This window comes from Neofelis nebulosa, chromosome 2 (genome assembly GCF_028018385.1).
Source record: "Neofelis nebulosa isolate mNeoNeb1 chromosome 2, mNeoNeb1.pri, whole genome shotgun sequence".
Taxonomy (NCBI): Eukaryota; Metazoa; Chordata; class Mammalia; order Carnivora; family Felidae; genus Neofelis; species Neofelis nebulosa.
This window is the reverse complement of record NC_080783.1, coordinates 90578153-90597875: the sequence shown is the minus strand read 5'-3', so window position 1 is coordinate 90597875 and position 19723 is coordinate 90578153. Positions and strand designations below refer to the sequence as shown.

The following is a 19723-nucleotide window of genomic DNA, read 5'->3' as shown; positions in this document are numbered from 1 at the left end:
CTCTTCCTACAGGGACACAAGTCATACTGGATTAGGGCCACCCCAAGGACCCTGTTTTAATTTAATCACATCTTTAAAGCCCCTTTCTCCAAATACAGTCTCATTGTGAGGTACTGAGGCTTAGAGCTTCAACACCTGAATTTGGAAGGGACACAGTCCAGCTCATAACAGTAACAAAGAGCAAAATTTACAATTTTATGTGACAACTTGACGGGGCTAAGAGATGCTCAGCTGGTAAAACATTATTTCTGAGTGTGTCTGTGAAGGTGTCCCAGGAAGAGATTAGCATTTTAATTGGTAAATTAAGATCTCCCTTAACCATGAGGGTGGGCATCATACAATCTGCTGAATGTCTGAATAGAACAAAATGGCACAGGAAAGGCAAATACGCTATCCCTGCTTGAGCTGAGACATCCATTTTTTCCTGCCCTCAGACATCAACACCTGGTTTCAGATAGGAAACAGCTAAAAACCTTCCTTGAAAGAGGAAAAGGTCTGAAAGTAAGGTGATGTTTGTTGAGAACAGAACACATCATACATGGCAAATTGGGAAGAGAGAAGACTAGAGAGATATGTTGGACTCGGACTTATATCATCAGCTACCTTGTTTCTCAGGCCTTTGGATTTCGATTGAATTATATTACACCAGTGAATTTCCTGGTTCTCTCTCCCTCTTTTCTTTCTCTTCTCTCTCTCTAGAATACATAAAAATATTTCAAAATATAGGGGCGCCTAGGTGGCGCAGTCGGTTAAGCGTCCGACTTCAGCCAGGTCACGATCTCGCGGTCCGTGAGTTCGAGCCCCGCGTCAGGCTCTGGGCTGATGGCTCGGAGCCTGGAGCCTGTTTCCGATTCTGTGTCTCCCTCTCTCTCTGCCCCTCCCCCGTTCATGCTCTGTCTCTCTCTGTCCAAAAATAAATAAAAAACGTTGAAAAAAAATTTTTTTTTAAAAATATTTCAAAATATATATAAAATATATGTATATGACTTTTATTCTACTCTTTGACACATACACACACACACCTTTTGGTTCTGCTTCCAACTAATGATATAATTATATATGAACATATATAATATTTAATATATAAATATATACTACATGTTATAAAATACTTTTTTCCTCACTAAATTTTGATTCTTCCCTTTTGAGAAATTCAGTTAAGCCGAATCAATTAAGATTTATTATTCACTACCATATGCACAAACAGATGATATCTGAGTTGAGACTAGTGGGATAATAAGAGGTAAGCAGAAAAAAAGGAGAAGCATTTCAGTTCAATGAACTGAGTGAAGACACGTAAGAGAGGAATGGTCCTGTGGTTATGGGGCAAGGCTGTATGTATGCTTGCGTCTATATAAGTATAGGAGTAGCGGTAGGAGAAGTAGAGTAGCTATAAACATGATTTTATTGGAAGATGAAATGTACTGTAAATACTGCTGGAAGATAATGCTGTGGAAGTAAGTCTATGTTTTAAAGAAAGTTAAACCCAATACAAATAAAAGTCTGACCCTAGCAAGATATCTTAGAGGTAGAAGGACATAGTTAACTTGATACTGAACACTTTTTCACATTATTGATAATTTCTAATCCTCACAACAAAATTTATATAGTATTGTCAAAATAGCACACATTAGATTTTTTAAATTTGGTTTTTAACATTATGCGATATACTTACTTTAAAAAATATCAATACTCTCTCCAAATATGCATAAAAAATCCTAGATCTTATTTTTGTGTAGGCTTTTCTGTGGAGTTTTCTTTTTCTCCACACATAGTAATAAGTGAAAATGGCCATCAAGAGACAAAAGTGAAGGCTTTCAAAAAACAAATCTATTCCTTAAATTGAAGGATACAGTAATAAAATTTCTATGTGGAAAAAAAAACCTGTCACCTTCATAGATCTGAATACTTCATATAGACTTTCCAAATGTGTGTAAATTCTGCACATTCAAATAGTTTTCCACTCTACGAAAAAAAAATGTACTACCAACCAAACTAAAGCAAGCACTATATCTTATCTCTTAAAGCAATTTTTGTTTCCTGTAAGGCTTTTAGATGAAATAGTACATACTAGCTTTTCATTAAAGGTACATGACCGCTTCCAATTGAAATCTGAGGCTGAAATCTGTGTTTCCAAAAAGCTCCCCTTATAAGAAGAATCGACTACTAGAAAGATATCCAGAGGGCTTAATATTCTCCTGTCATATAGAGATTTCAAAACATCTCCCTTAATGCCCATCCAATGGCAAAATCCAATAAGCCATTTAAAATTCTCATCCTCCTTAAACTTTCTGGAGTTGACATATATTCTTCCTTCCTTCCTTCCTTCCTTCCTTCCTTCCTTCCTTCCTTCCTTTCTTTTTTTGAGTTGATATTCTTTGACACTCTCTACTCCTTTGACTTGGAGGATTCTACTCTTTGACGAGTTCCCTCCAATTTCCATTTCTTCTCATTTACTTTTGTTGATTCCTCTATAACACAGTATCAAACAGTGATATTTCCTAGAATCCATCCTTAATCCTCTATTCTTCATTTTGTAAACCCACTCTTGTGTCATGGCATAAAATGTACCTCGCCAATTGGCCACAACATATCTCTCTAGTCTTCTCTCTTCCCAATTTGCTGTGTAGGATGTGCTCTGTTCTCAACAAACATTGCCTTACTTTCAGAACTTTTCCTCTTTAAGGAAGCTTTTCAGCCATTTCCTATCTGTAAAACTATTACACATTTTTTCCCCATAATACTGTGAAAATATAACTTCATCTATAAAGCTTTTCTCTCTTCTACAAGTAATCATGAAATGATCTCTATTGAAATGTTTTCCCACAACACTTTAGTCATATTTCTTTTTTTCTTTTTTGTTTCAAATTTTTATTGACATTCCAGTTAACATATAGTAGAATATTTGCTTCAGTAGAAGTTAGTAATTCGTCACTTACGTAAACACTCAGTGCTCATCACAAGTACCCTCCTTAATCTCCATCATCTATTTAATTATTACAATTGTCAAATAGGATTTTAAGTTTTGTAAACCCACTCATCTACCAAAATAAAGTTTAAGCTCTTCAAAGGTAAAAACCATGTTGAAGTTACTACAACATAAAGCAGTACAGCATAAGAGTTATAACCAAGGTATGAAGTTTAGAATCAAAGTATGGTTTGAGTTTCAGGTATCCACTGGTTCCTAGCATGTAACATCAGTGTTACCATCTGTGAAATGGGGATAGTAATTACATGATGATGATAATGATGATAATCACAATAATAACAATAGCATAATATTCTAGCTTCACATAAAATATATAAAGCGCTTAACACAGTGCTTGGCAGAAAATATTTGCTAAGTTGGTTAGCTGTTATTAATTATCCTTCCAAATTTACACAGGGTCTCATTCATCACAGGTTATCAATAAACATTTTGGTGAAGAATTAATGAATGGATGATAGCAGAATATCATTACCTATATTTTGCTTCTTTTATACCTTAAGTTTTTTTGAGAGATTCAGTAAGCATTAACTGCTACCATCAGAATAAATCTTAGATAGTAAAAAAGCAAAGCACAGACAGAATTTCCATAAAACCAAATGTAGACAAAGATACACAAAAGTAAAATATTTTTCTTATAAACCTTTCCATTAATGTATTTTTTTCCTTGCTGTGTTTATGAAATAGTCTTATAGGTGAATAAGTCTTATAGACCTTAACAGGTCAGGTGCCTCTGATGAAACTTGGTAAGAGTAAAAAATGGAACAGAACATTATTGTGAGCTGCTGTGCCCATGAGTGATATTGATTCTAGGGACACCGGAGCATTCTCAGGGCAGGCATGTTCTAGGCCCATTTATAGGGAGGAAGGAGGGTGAGTCTGAAATGTTATTTGTACTTTTCCTGGACATAGTGCAAGAGAGACAAGACAAATGAAGACTCGGCCCCAGAACAGGCATTACCGGTATCCTAGAAATGAAGTAACATGAGTACCTAGATCAATGCTTGGTCAAGGCTCACTCTGGACTTATTAATTCTGAAATATCCATGAATCTCCTGACCTTGCTCTTCTTCCTTCCAGTTGCACTGTCCAGGTTGAAACTCTCATCACTTTTCTCCTCAAGGATTTCCAAATCTTCTATGGGGTCTCTGCAGCTGATCTCCAGTGCTCTCCCCCACATGCCAATGAGCATCACCTTCAAAAGCCAATTCCTTTAGCTCAAGCCTCTGCCTCAAATCTCTTTGGCTACTCATTCCTTTTGGGATCCTATGTAATCCCCTAACTTTGACATGAATAGGATCCCAACTCATCTTTCCAGTTTTGTGTCCTCAATCCCCTCTCCTTCCCAACTACAGTCACCCTTCATTCTAGCTATGTTCAACCACTCACAGCTCCCCAAATAGGCCATTAAGTCTCACAACCATGTCTTTACTTATGTTATTCTTTCTTTTCAGAATGCTATTCCCAACCTTACTGAATTTCATGAACTACAAGAACCACAAAAGATTGCCTTTTTCTGTAAAGCTTTCATTTCTCATTGTGAACAAATCACTTGCCCTGCTAAGAGTCCATTGCCCTCTCTTTTTCCTGTGGCCACACCTACATTATTAAAGGTTAATTAGCTGTTTATGATATTTTAACCCCAATAATTAATGAGCTCCTTAATGATGGGGGCTAAATTTCATTCATCTTCACTTGTCTAGGATTTAGCATACTTTCGGGGTCTATTAATATTTGCTGAATGACTGAAGAAATTTAGGATGGATCCAGGTAGAGGCAGAACTGAACAAGAGTCTCCACTTGTCTTCACGTGCACAAGGTACAAACCTGAGTATGAGCTGAGGAGTGCGTCAATGCCTCAACAGATCCGTCTATACACATTTTGTAGACTAAAATTTAAAGAGATATTTTTGGATGTAGTTTACATAGGGATATTAGTTTAACATATTCAAATATCTTCAGGAAAAAAGAAAGAATACCATTTTTCCCTATGTGATTACTTCAGTCATTTCCCATATTTTTGGACTATAATCTAAAGAATAACATTTTCTTGAATAACAAAATAGATCTTTGTGAACACAACTATAGAGTTCTGATAATGAAATAACTGAGTGTCAATACACTTGTGCTTAAAGACCATTTCTAAGTACACTTTGACACCACCATGGAGCTATTAGATACCAATCACAGCCTCTGTTTATGACATTGAGTATTAAAGGCGATCGCGGATATGATCTATCTTTAAAGCTCAAGTGAAAAATGCAAAAATAACTTCCATTGTGATGAACATTGACCCCAAAGGTGGTCTCTGAAATTTCTCGGAGGAAATGAGTTTATTTTTTTATTGACAAATTGAGTCAGGAAAAAAAAAAAGATTTAAACTATGAGGAAACAAAGTTTTTACCACATACCTATTTCTTCTGTAAGTGTAATTGTTCTCAGTAAAATTTTGGGAAACAAAATAATGTATTGGTTCATCAGTACTTGAAATTAAAAGTCAGTTACTAAACAAAAGCCACCATTCCAAATATAGTATAGACTATAGCAATAGAGTCTAAGAACACCTGCTTCTGCACTTCTCTAATTAAAAGCCACTATTCTAGCAAATGTGTTTTCATTAGACAGTTCCATGAGCTTTCTCATTCCCTCCATTATATTTCTAGACACTCTAGCTGACTGTGGTGCATACACTTGTTGGTGAGCGAAGCAAAGGTTAAGTGTGTGTGTGACACAGATGAGCCCCGAGATTAAGTATACACTGTGAAATGCATGTGGATGTTCATGATTTAAACCAATGAACTGTGGCCTGAAATGATGTCACACGAAGCGCAGTGGTAAGTGGAAGGTTAAACCTACTTGCATCTCGGCTCATTAAACGCAGTTAAAGTGCAAATCCCCTCATTCTGACAGTAGTGATCACAAGGGTTCTCTTTCTGGTCACAGCGCTGACTTTTAAACCCCACAGAGCATCTGCAGAATTTCAGTAAAATACAGCTAAATAAAGCGGCTGACTTTTTTTCTAAATATGATTCAAGTTCATTTCATACAGAGATAGTAACATATGAATCAAACTTTGTCAAGTAAGTCCATTTCTCTCTCATTCACACTCATCACATGCTACTCTGACAAGGTGGGGACAGATCGTGGATATGGATCATATGTGGGCATTATCCTTCTAGTCAAGCAGTGATCAAAGAAAACTCAAAATAGAAACCACAGAAGTGAAATGGTTTTATTTCAAGTTGTCCATTCTGGACTGTCAGGTATTTAAGAGGGAAAATATTAAATTCTAGATTTTTCTCACGAGCAGAGAATCTCCCAATACTTTCTAAATGTTCAGAAACCCAGATTCAAGTTAATGTACTCCAAAGGAGACAGGGGCTTAATAGGTTTACATAATACAACACTCTAAACCTGATATAAACATCAAATAACATCATTATACATTTGAAAAAATACCACAGTTTCTTTTTAAAAGGATAGCTGTAAATACCAAGTATACATAAATATGATTATGTCTGGGTTTCACATATCTAAATAAGGTCAATGAAATTAGAATAATTTTACCTGGCATTTCCAAGTTCAAAGATCTATGAATGTCTTCAATGGGTATGATGCTAAGAACTGAATGAGCTCTTCCTTATGAAATCACTAGCAAATTGATGAAGGAGGAGATTCTGTAGCACATGAGCCAATGAGGGACAATACTTGATCAGAGATGTCCGTGAAACATTCATTTAAAATGTATTATTCCAAGAGAGGAGAACAATAGAGGAAGGATTCCATGTACATACAAAGTCATACTATAACAAGCCCACAAAGTTATATAATACTCACAGACACACAGGTACATTTGTCTCAGGGTCCAGCTGGCATGTGCCACCATTGTAACAGTAGCCATCACATAACTGACAGCTAGAGGCAATCTTTCCATTAGTGCAGCTGCAGCAACAAAGGAAAAAAGAAACCTCATTGTTAGTGGCATCATTATTGTCAAAAGCTGACATAAACTCTCTGCAGATAAGAATATTCATCATAGAGAAGTAATGGAGTGTGCCTGGCTAAAAGTAATTTTTCAGAAAGACAGACTTCCTGGAGGCAAAGATTTTTTTTTTAACAAAATGATAATTTTTTTTTTCTTTTGGTAATTTTTAAATTTTCAACCCACTTGCTTAATATAAAATTTTAATATAGTTAGAGATATGTGTAAAAAAATATGCTCTAATGTCTATCACTTACACTGCAGGGAGACATCAGCATTTGTATCTTATTCCCTTTTCATTTAACTAGGGTTTGGTGACATCAGTGTGAATTACAAACCACATGATCAAATATTCTGGAAGCAAATGCTTCAGCTATCTGTTGTAAACTGGAAAATCTGGTCCAAAAACACTGTTAAGAGTTTCAGATTCCAGATTTTGTAAGAAAGTATAAGATTATCCGGTAGTCGCCTTTTCTCTTCGATTATGTACTGTAATTAAAGTCAATGTTTTTATTCTAACACACACACACACACACACACACACACACGATCATGGGCAGTTCATTGTAAAAATAGAAATGTTGTAGGAACAATACATAATTTGGCAATAGGGTAAGGAGGTAGGTTTTCTTATGGAAGCAATTCTAATTTACAGCACATTATCTGTCTGAGATAAGAATAAACACCATGGTTTATGCTACATGGAAAACAAAAACAAACAAACAAAAAAAACCCCAAGCTCAGTTAAAATAGGAAAAATACAGAAATTTCTTATTTGCTGTGTTATATTTTTATCTAAATAAATACTACTAGATTGGACACTGAAAATTGTTGGGGGGACAGACAAAAGTGCACAGTCATTCCAAATTATCATCAGGTCTCTTGAATGAGAAGTAGGGTAATAGATTCATACAAGCCTTGGCCCAAATCAGAATTACAACAGATCGTGCCACTATTCTAAGACCATGTTGGCACTAGGTGCTATGAAGCAATCAGTGGTGTCACAATAAATCTGGACATAAGCATGACACATAAATCAGGTTGCAATATCACTGATCACTTTGACAGTCTCCACGATGGATTTCTATTGTGTTACACCCATCAAAGAGTATCCATCTATACATCGGTTGGATGCCTGAAATGATTACTTGGTGGTCCTGGTTAATTTATTCTGTGAATATTTATTTTATGGCATGTAGGTGATAAGGATGCAGGAAATACACCACACAGCTTATTACTTTCCCAGGTGTTTAATTTAAAGATGTTTTTTTAAGAGCCTAGATTTTAAATTCACATTTCTTTTCAAGACGAACAGAAGCAATGAGTCAACTATGTACTGGATATAAAATGGAAATATGTGAATGTAGAACCAAACATGGAGAGGAAGCAGTTTAAAGTTTACAAGACTTAACAGAGAATGCCTTTATAATCTATAGGCATGTAAATATGGACACTAAGTGAGTCAAGTATACATTTAACAGTATTGGTATCTGATAGGTTTAAAGGATCTGGGAGAATGTTCCTTGCCCTCCATCTCAGCCTCATTGAAAATCAAAGAGCAGAAAGTTATAGTTTCTGTTCTATCAAAAGGACAATGTCAAAGTGAAAAAATAGCTCATTATCCATTAAAGAATTTCTGAGAAAAAAAGATAACTACACACCAAATATCAGCTTTTAAAGATAAAAATATCCTACTCATTGCGTTTAAACTCCTTCTAACAAGAGTTATAAAAGATGTTGCCTTTCTCTTTCTAAAGGTTTTGTTTGAATCCTAAATTGAAGACATAAATTTGTATATATTTCAAATATAAAGTAAAAATTACTCAAATCATTATAATGCATCAGAGTTCAGCTCATATTTTAACATGGGTTTTCATCATTTTATTTCTTAGAGGCAAGTGTGACACACACACACACACACACACACACACACACACAGAGTTTGTGATACATCACTTTCCAAAAGTTAATTACCAGTTGTCCAGTACAGAGAAAAAATTCCCATAACAATGGACATTGCAAAGGTATTATTTAGGCTATTCAAAATTATGATCGAGTCTTCATCAATATTTACTTAGATTTCCACATAAGAGAAAAATATACAATTAGCTCCATTTTTAAAGAATATACTTATTATCCTTGACAGTATCTATTCTAGTTGACAGCTCATAGACTGTGTGTTAGAAACACACCTGACTATTTGGAATCACATGAATGCATGGAGGCTTCAATTTTCCTATTTATGTAAAAGATTTACTTTAATTCAGTTGTGGCTTTGTTTTGGTATCAGTTATTTAGCTGTGTGACAGAAATTCTAGCACCACTGTAAACTTCATTTAATGCCAAGAAGAAAAGTATCATAAAAATGTAAACAAACTTGTCTAATAAGTTTCAGACTACCGAATCTTGTTTGTATTATCATGCTTAGAAGTTATGCAACCTATAATGACCAAATATTATACTCCTGGTTTTAAACTTCCACTGTCTGCTCGTTGTCAGTAACTCTTATTTATCCATCTGACACATACTTTTCCAAAAGGATCTTTTATGGGGCGCCTGGGTGGCGCAGTCGGTTAAGCGTCCGACTTCAGCCAGGTCACGATCTCGCGGTCCGTGAGTTCGAGCCCCGCGTCAGGCTCTGGGCTGATGGCTCAGAGCCTGGAGCCTGTTTCCGATTCTGTGTCTCCCTCTCTCTCTGCCCCTCCCCCGTTCATGCTCTGTCTCTGTCTGTCCCAAAAATAAATAAATAAAAAAAAAAAAATCGTTGACAAAAGGATCTTTTATGAGTCAAGAACTACAATGTTGGATCTCCACAGCCAAGTCAGGATATGAGGCTCTGGTGTTTCTAGCTTGGTGAAGTCAATTTCCTCTGTATAGTAGGCTGTACTGAGAGCCTAAAGAGTCTGCCCTTCTTTCTTCACGTGGACCTCCCCCTTGTAATGGAAATGGTGTGTGTATCTCTTCTTGAGCTTTTTCAAGGTAAAGTGGGAAGGAAATTGCAACTCATATCCTGTCTTAGATAAGAGTCTATTATTTCCTGTGTGAATGGAATGGAGTTGTAAGCAAGACCCTAGAGTGATTTTTTAAAAAAAAAAATATTTTTAATGTCTTTATTTATTTTTGAGAGACAGAGAGTGAGCAGGGAAGGGGCAGAGAGAGAGAGAGAGAGAGAGAGAATCTGAAGCAGGCTCCAGGCCTCTGAGCTGTCAGCACAGATCCTGACGTGGGGCTCAAACTCACAAGCTGTGAGATCATGACCTGAGCTGAAGTCAGATGCTTAACCAACTGAGCCACCCAGACTCCCCTAGAGTGCATTTCTGATGCAGTGCGCTGGACATTAAGAAAAACGTACACCCGCTAATGGAAACAAAGTTCTGTCATGATAAAGTTTCATCACAAAGAGCTGATGAGCTTAGTGAGCAAACATGATTTTGGTAGTTTATATGAAAATGCATTTGCTTTTATATACTTATCAAAGGCACATATTTATAATTAGTCATATTTTCAATTACTTTACTTAAAAAATAATGTACTTTCAAATGACCCAATTTGAGGGTTTGAGTAAATGTCATTCATAATTATAACACAAATCATTAGAGTAAATTCTAAAATGAGAGTAAATAAAAAAGAAAAAAACTGTCGATGCTGTCTGTAATAAAATTTTATTGGGCCTTGTTTGGCAGAGCGACATAACTCAGGGCTGGCACCCTCGCAGAGCTGTCTCGGTGGAAGCCACAGCATAAACACTTTACAGCACGCTTTCCATCTCATATTCTCATTTATTATACTCCTAACCAAGGCAAGCGATAGAGTCCAGTGCTTTAAAGGCTCTTCTTTTAAGAGGTTGCTGAAAGAAGCTCAGAGTAAGGACTGATCTTTAACCTCAGTGGCATAAACTTGTTTCACAATAGAAACTGAATGGCATTGCCCTTTAGCTGCCATGATCTCTTTTCTTTTCTTTTTTAATTTTTTTAGTGTTTATTCCTTGAGAGAGAGAGAGAGAGAGAGAGAGAGAGAGAGAGAGAACGAACCAGGGAGGGGCAGAGAGGAGACACAGAATCTGAAGCAGGCTCCAGGCTCTGAGCTGTTATGATAGTACAGAGCCCTATCCGGTGCCCGAACCCACCAACAGTGATATCATGACCTGAGCTGACTGAGTCACCCAGGCGCCCCTCTTTCTCTCTTCCTTTCTTCCTTTCCTTCTTCCCTTTTTTCTTTTCTTTTCTTTTCTTTTCTTTTCTTTTCTTTTCTTTTCTTTTCTTTTCTTTTCTTTTCTTTTCTTTTCTTTTCTTTCTTTCTTTCTTTCTTTCTTTCTTTCTTTCTTTCTTTCTTTCTTTCTTTTTCTCCTTTCTTTTTCTCTTTCTTTCTTTCCTTTCTTCTTCCTTCCTTCCTTTCTCTCTCTTTCTTTTCTTCTTTTTTTTAAATTCTGTTTTCCATTCTCTTGATCTTAAAGCCAAAGGGCAAAAGGCAATGTAACCAAAGTCTAACTTGGAAATTTTTATTATAGTTGCCTCTTAGGGAACATTATTACTTCTACTTATTTTGGACTATAATGTTTAAAGTCAAGTTAAAGGGGCGCCTGGGTGGCGCAGTCGGTTAAGCGTCCGACTTCAGCCAGGTCACGATCTCGCGGTCCGTGAGTTCGAGCCCCGCGTCAGGCTCTGGGCTGATGGCTCAGAGCCTGGAGCCTGTTTCCGCTTCTGTGCCTCCCTCTCTCTCTGCCCCTCCCCCGTTCATGCTCTGTCTCTCTCTGTCCCAAAAATAAATAAAAAACGTTGAAAAAAAAATTTAAAAAAAAAAAAAATAAAATAAAGTCAAGTTAAAAACCTAAATTAAAAAATGTATTTCCATTAGACAAGTCTTTTGTTCCTCCCCCACAGGGACATTTTTTAACAACAGAAAAGTAAACACTTACTATAAATGATAATAATGAAACAAAAGTCTCAGCTCTTCTAATTTAGGGATACTGCATATAGATTTTTCAAGGTATGTTGCATCTCACTATTTCTTGCTTACTATTAGGAATATTCTATATATATAATAATCTGACCACATCATTACATGAGTACATGATGAATTCTCATGTTCCCCAGCTGCACAAAATAGGCGTTGAATAAGTTCAGTCAATTGGGATGAACTGAATTTTATCTACAACCAAAAACAAACAAACAAACAAAAAAGATGAAATGATCACTAAAAGAATTTTAGGATAAAAATAATTTACATTCTTTTCATGTTTATTGTTGAACTGCTACATCCTTTTGGGTTCAAATGCTTTTATAAATTAAGCTGGATGTTCACTTACTTGCAAAATATATCTTCACTGTCTTTATTTATAATGCAGTGCCCCCCATGGCACCTTATACATTTGTCAACCTCACATTTTGGTCCTTCATAGCGTGTTGGACAGACACATTCAACACTTCCATCATCCCTGATGGTACAGGATTCAGAATTCACACAGTAGTGGTGACAAACATCTAGGAAGAACGCACACCAGAGAAAAAGAAATTATACTATATGATTTTTTTCAGTCACAACACATGTTGCCATTTCATTTAATATTTAAAAACAGTCAATCCTTAAAGAAATACAAAAATAAGTACATTAATGAAAACATCTAAATATAAAAAATGGTTAATAATAAGTAGATTAGCTTACAAAATCACTTTGTAATTACATGTAATTAGAATTCTTTAATAATGCTATTCATTTCTTTTTGCCAGCCACGCACCATTTCATCTGGCTAAAAAAAAAAATGTTGAGTTATACTGATATAATGCTAACTGAGAAACTCTTTTGGTTCTGAATGTTAAAGTTTAAGCTAACAAGTTTCCTTCATTTCCTTCTAATGGGCACTATAACTATTCTGAAATGAGCAGAAATACTCAAGATTTCTTTAAGCATCATTTGTTGTTTCCTTTCCTTGTACTTCTTTTCATCTCGAGAACAGGGTACTGTCTGGTGGGTGGGGGACCCAGCCTCTGCATCAGCCCTTTGTGTGGTATGAAGAAGTCACCCTCTACACACAGCAGAACAGGCCCAGTATTTTCGAATGCCCTGGCAGGTGAGCAAACACAGAGGTGTGCCTCTCATGGAACATCAAGAGAAAAGTGAACTGGGAAACTGATCCATCATGGGTAAGGAGTAAACAGAAGTTTAGGCTATTGTTTCCTTCCTCGTTTAGAGCCTGACTTCCCAGTCAGAGGGAAAACCTCAAGAGTGTGAGGCTTTTGTTTTAAAACATCTTTCCTAATGAACATTATAGATAATTTTCTCAACTACAAAAGAAGATTTCTTCAAATATTGCTATACCTAGTGTATGTAATAAAACAAAAACAATTTAATGATACAATAACCAATCTATCTTTGTAATTAGACATTCTGCCTCAGTCTTTTGAAAAGCAAGTATTTATGTGTGTTTATATGTGAATATAATTTATAACATTCAAAATATTGAAATTCATAATACAATAATCTTAGGCAAAAGAACTTGATTAGATCTACTTCACACTTTGTGTTTAGAAGCTGCAATTTCCTTTTAGCTATCTAATTGTGAAGCGATGTTAAATGAGATTAGCTCTGATAAAAATCTCAATTTATAAACTTTAACCTGCTGTACGACAGTTATAGTAGGTGAAGAAAATTAAAACATAATTTATAACTCTCATGTTTGTATATTTAGCCCTTTATTAAATCAGACAGAAATTAAATTTATTGACAGGCTTGCTTCATATTTATGGAAATTTATTTCAAGCATTCTTCTGCTTGCTGTTGCATTACGCCAAGTACCCTCATTGAGATTCAATGCTTAAGCCTATTCACATGGTTTTGGCTATATTTAAGAAAAGTAGCATTTTGAAAAGGTGAGAAACTTGAAGATCTAAGAACTAAGTCAGTGTTAGTGGTATCTGTCCATGATGGTGTCTGTTTGCAGTTATTGGCTTGGCAGTTATAGTATGCACCATCACACATTCTGTTTTTGTTTATGAAGAATGTATGCTCGGCAGTCTATATGATGATCTCTCCTATTCAAGGCAGAAATCTCTAAAGAACAACTCTCATTAGTTCAGATTGTTCAGCACCTCTTACTGATAGAGAGCTCCTTTCAGATCATTCCCCAACTGCTTCCAATGTCACCCTTTGATCCTGGTTCAGTTATCTGATGGGACATAGAAGTTAGTTGATGTAGCCTAACAAGATCAACATGTTATGTCTTATCCATAGTGGATAGCTAATCAAAATCAGGTAGGTAACTTATTTGCAAATGCAAATTCCAGTGCTCATCCCTGTCACCACTGCCCACCCATGCCTAGATTCTATTCATAAATCTGAAATGGGGCCCAGGTGATTCCCATGGAACTGGTTGAGGACCTAGAATCTGGGAACTAGGGAACACATAAGAAATGACACAGAGACAAATATTACTGATTAGCAAAGCGACTACATTGTTTAATATTTGCAAAAGGATTCAATTTACCTAAAATAGTTTATTTCTCAACTAAGTATGTGAGCCCTACTAAAAATGTAATTTTTAATCTAAACTTTTGGACCATTTTGTTTTTATAACCACATTACTGAGAAGACATGAGAAAGTAGAAAATAATGGATTAACATTTTGATGGTTGCTGATTGCCCTACAGTACACTGTAGTAAGGAACAGTTCTCACTGGTAAAGGGCAAAGTTAAATACTTACTTATAACTTACTAACTATAAGTAATTTTGGTACATAAGATGTGATAATATACACAACTCACTGGTGTTCAAGAGAATACAAATAAATATCTCAAAGAAATACCATTGAACTCCCACCAAATTGACAATAAATAACAGGAAATCTCATACACTACTAGTAGAAATATAAATTGATTCAATTGATTTGGAAAACAATGACAGTATCTACTAAATTTGAACATACCCACACCTTATGACCTAACATTTGCACTAAATATATATCAAAGAGGAAGGCATGCATAAGCATAGTGACCTTTTTAGAAATGGGCCCAAACTACAAATAATCCAAACGTTCATTTGCAAGAAGAAAGGATAAACTGTGGTTCACTCATACAATGAAATATACCTATAAATATATATATACATGTGTGTATATACATACATATATATGTATATATGTACATACACACACACAAATAAAAAATGAAAGCAGTACAGCCTATAAGGAACAAAATAGATGAATCTCACAAAAACAATGAGAGAGAAAAAAACTGGACACAAAAATATACACACTATTTTTTTTTCTATAAAATTAGAAAGGCCAAACTAATCTAGGGTTTTAGAAGTCAAAAAGGACTTACCTTTGGAAAGAAGGGAAGGGATAGTGATTAAGAACATCAAGTTACATCTGAGGTATGAGTAATGTTTACTCTTGACCTGGATGTTGGTTTATGCTGGTTTGTACACCTGGTGATAATTTACTGAACTGTAAACTTGTGATTTAAAAATTTTCTATTTATATTATGCTTCAATAAAAAGATTTTTTCTAATCTAATGGCACATAAGCTACAAGTAGAATATTTTAAAAATTCTGGTTAATTTGCTAACAAGGCTAAATAGGTTTTCTCTTTATAAACACTTCTTTTCAAAGAAATTCATGGTCTACTTTTTATGCTTTAAGGAAAATTCTCTAACCTTTAATGCTTTCAATATTTTTTCCTAGCATGTCAGATGCACATTATTCAATGCAGTTGATTGGCCTCATGGCATAAAAGTGGAATCCAAAGAATGTAAAAGAAATATTTGCTTAAGATAAAATTTTGAAATAAGCAGATAATAGAATTTGCACTTTAATAAATAATTCTAAATTGCATGCTGTTAAGCCATACTAGTTTTTCCTTCTAAAATAGGCAGAAATCATTTTAGACTCAGAACCCTTTCTCTACAGATATTCAAATGGAAGACATTTCATTTTCCCCTCTTCACATGCTTCATACTTGATGCTATGTTGAAATTCAGGCAGAGTTGCTCACTATACTCCGACCCTGCCAGAGTTGCTCCCGATGCCTTTCTATGAAAATGTTCTATCTCTCACTCTTAGGCTTCAGATGTGGGGCATGTAGAAGTTGCTGGAGTTCTGGGTTCAGCTGGATTATTTTCTACACCACTATTAGGATTCTAGGGCCCAAAATATTCACTCTCTTTGCATGCATATTGTCCCTCTCCTCTCCTCTCCTCTCTTCTCTCCTCTCCCCTCCCTTCCCTCCTCCCTCACCCTTCTCTCTTCTTTCTCTTCTCTTCTCTTCTCTTCTCTTCTCTTCTCTTCTCTTCTCTTCTCTTCTCTTCTCTTCTCTTCTCTTCTCTTCTCTTCTCTTCCCCCCTCCCCTCCCCTCCCCTTCTCTCTCTCTCTCTCTCGCTCTCGCTCTCGCTCTCGCTCTTTCTCTCTGTCTTAAAGACTTTCCTATTTACTCAATTCTAACTCTAGGATTCCTAAACACAGGAGAATGTAACTTTATTTAATAGGAGTTCACGTTCTAATTATCTAATTAGAGTAACTTTATTTAATAGGAGTTCACGTTCTAATTATCTCAGCATACGGCAACAGTGTATAAGTCATTGGAGAACCAGCTAATTTCTCTCTCATTGTCTTCTCAGTTCCAACCCACTCTGAATTATAAGCACCTATGCAAAACCTGAATAAATGTGTACAGTATTTTCACCAGTGTCACCTCTCTATACACTCCCAAATAATTACTACACACTCATATTAAATTCTAACCCTCTCTTCAGGTATTTACCTAATAAAAATAATACTTCATTAGCACTTCCCAATCCAGCAGAAATTTAGCAAAGTATGAAGAATGGTATTTGAGAAGGCTCCTGAGCAGGCTCCCTTGGTATGCACTTGCTCGCTTTGTTTCTAAGGATTCCACCCTGACCTAATAAGCTCTGAAATGAGCAGAAAAGTTTAGCATTTCCTGAAAGAACACTTTTCTTATCCCAGAGCACTAAAAAATAGTTACCGCATAGGGCTTACCACTTTAAGCACAAAAATGCTCTAAAACCATTTTGAAAGTCATCTTTCTGTAAAATAGATATGCATTTTCTTAAGTAACATTTATCAATATATATTTTTAAAGATTCTATTTTTAGGTAATTTCTATACCCAACATGGGACTCGAACTTACAACGCCTACATCAAGAGTCGTGTGTTCTACCGAATGAGCCAGCCAGGTGCCCCATAATATTTCAATATTTTTAATGATCCTGTGTCACTATGCCTCTTAATTATTCCTACAAACCTACAAATTATTCCTTACCCTTGAGAAGTTATATAGCCTTCTGCTTTTTTTTTTTTCTTTTTCAGCTTTGACTAAATGACTTGTTACTGATCATGAGGCAGTAGGCAAGTCTAAATAAAAACCTAATGATTCCTATCAGAGAAAAAAAGAGGTAGAGATATTGCTGATGGGTTAACACCAAGGTGTACAACAAAGGGACTGTCTTCTAATTTCCAGCACAGATCCACAGATACACAAACACACACACACACACACACACACACACACACACACACACACACCCTTCTCCCCCCAAAACCATCTGTTTTTCCCCCAAATTTAAATTTGGCTTAATAGTTATTGGAAATAAAGTGAAAAATGTGGTAGAGGAAAATAAGACAAGTTAAAAGAAATTTAAGTGTGAGAACACTCTCACTTTGTTGGAGGGCATGAAATGGGGAAGAAACCAAATGTTAAAGATGAAAAAGTCTAGCCAGATGAACCGGTAAGCATTCAGAGAGAACAGTTTGAATTTATGGACAGGAAGGCTGGTAGAACAATATGGTTGATTCTGTTTTAAACAACATGAGTAATTTAACCATGACAATAAAATGTAAGTGGAGGATCCATAGTTGATTATTTGCTGAGGAACATGCATCTGCCTAATTGTATACTGGGAGCTGCAGGAAGAGGACAGAAATACGAGAAAGGCCACCAGGTCTCTGAGAGCTGACAACCCAATTGAAAGGTTAAGACAAGAAGAAAAAAGGAACCAAAACTGATCTGAAGAATATCTGCTGTGGCAAGAGAGTGTAAATACGACTACCAACAAAATCTTCCTTCTTATGAAAGCTTCCACCTCATAAGGTTTACTCATTTTACTGACCTGAAAGGCATAACAATTGATATGTTCCACATATGATAAAAAGGAGCAATAATGAAATGTAATTAATCTGTGCTAAGAAAGTAGAGATTACCATGAAATTATATAATAACACTTTATATTCACAATATAAAATTGTTATAACCTCTGTAGGGTAATTACACTAAGAACTGCACAGTAGCACTAAACACAATCATGTAATCTAAAGGACAACTATGGATATATAATTACAGAGTATTCATATGGTAATTAGGTGAATAGTAACTGGAGAATAAGTGAGTGGCTATTTTCTGCAACAGAAATAAAATAATTTTCAAGGGATACCATTATTGCACTCTGTCTTTCTCTTTCCTTTTCAAGCAACCAGAAATATAAGGAAATACTTCTTCCTTTAATCTTTTTTAGAGAATCTTAATAGACTGCATGAAAATATGAGTTGTATGGTTATATATACAAGTTTATGAATATTCATGGTGAGCCAGATGTTTATAAAATCTCTAGCTGCATTTAACTTCTTTCCCAAATATTTCTTTCTATTGAAAAGTAATTGCCAAGACTATTTAGCCATTAACTCATATTTGCAACTGGGCTATTCACATTGTAATAGTTAGTGGAGTGTGAAATTTATTTAAAGGAAACAAAACCAACGTTAAATACCACCTAAACAGAAGCTGAAGATAGGAAGAATAATGCAGAAATTAGAAAGTCTTTAATTGGTAATACAGATAGTCATATAGGGGAGACTATATTATACAATTACATGTATATACATCAATTGTTCTACCTCACTTAATTTTGACCTGGTTTTAAAAAAATATGTGAATTGGCTTTAAGATTCATAATTTAAGTAAGCATTTGGTAATTTAGGACTGCACATACAACATCAGCAACAGCAATAAACCAGAAGGTAGGGCTGTATTACTTTCACAAAGAAGACTAGGTAGAATTATCCACAGTGTATATCCCCAGGCATTCTACAACTGAGCTCAGGTTTCAGTGCAATTCACACTCCACCTTCACTGATATTTAATTGCATCCCAGGAGCAGTAGGTTCTATGAATTTTGTTAATATCTTCTCTACAAGGAGGTTTACGGCAGCTTCTATGTATGTATAAAATGTGGAAGACAGCCAACAATGGTATTTTATAAACTTTTGATGAATACTTATGCTAGGCTGACATAATAAGAAAAAGAAACAAAATCATTGGCTAGAACATGAAGGATTTGGAGGTTAAATTCAGTCCTTAATCTGGCTAACAATGTGACCTCATCTGAGTTACTTGACAAATTTATCCAATAAACCCATCGATCATCTTTGAACAGAGACAGTATTACTAAACGTGTCTAAGATTATATCACGATTCCCTCCTCCCCCACCTGTCCTCAACAATGCCCTTTATAGCATCAAGGCCAACTAGGGCCTGTTTTGAATTAAACGACGGGAATGATGATTATGATGATGATAAATACTCGATTGTAGTTGTCTTCTACATGACAGCTCATCTCTTTGTTGTAGTGTCATGCATTATATGGTATTATTCTCATTTTATAGGTAAGTAAACTGAGGCACAAGGAGGATAAGCACCTTGCCAAGGTCATACAACAATAAGTGGGAGAACAGAATTTCAAAGCCAAA

General features: G+C 35.6%; 1 protein-coding gene across 3 annotated transcripts in view; it reads right to left on the bottom strand.

Annotated features, from left to right (window-relative positions):
• The window catches only part of LRP1B (LDL receptor related protein 1B), a 1890044-nt gene that overhangs the window by 31889 nt on the left and 1838432 nt on the right, over positions 1-19723 (bottom strand). For 2 of the 3 annotated variants that reach the window (XM_058715410.1, XM_058715409.1), the window contains exons 85-87: positions 12274-12448; positions 6824-6928; positions 5843-5956 (exon numbers count right to left, since the gene is read on the bottom strand). In XM_058715410.1, coding sequence (XP_058571393.1) covers positions 5843-5956; positions 6824-6928; positions 12274-12448 — 394 coding nt within the window. The remainder of the gene's footprint in view (positions 1-5842; positions 5957-6823; positions 6929-12273; positions 12449-19723) is intronic. The other variant, XM_058715411.1, reaches the window with a different exon arrangement.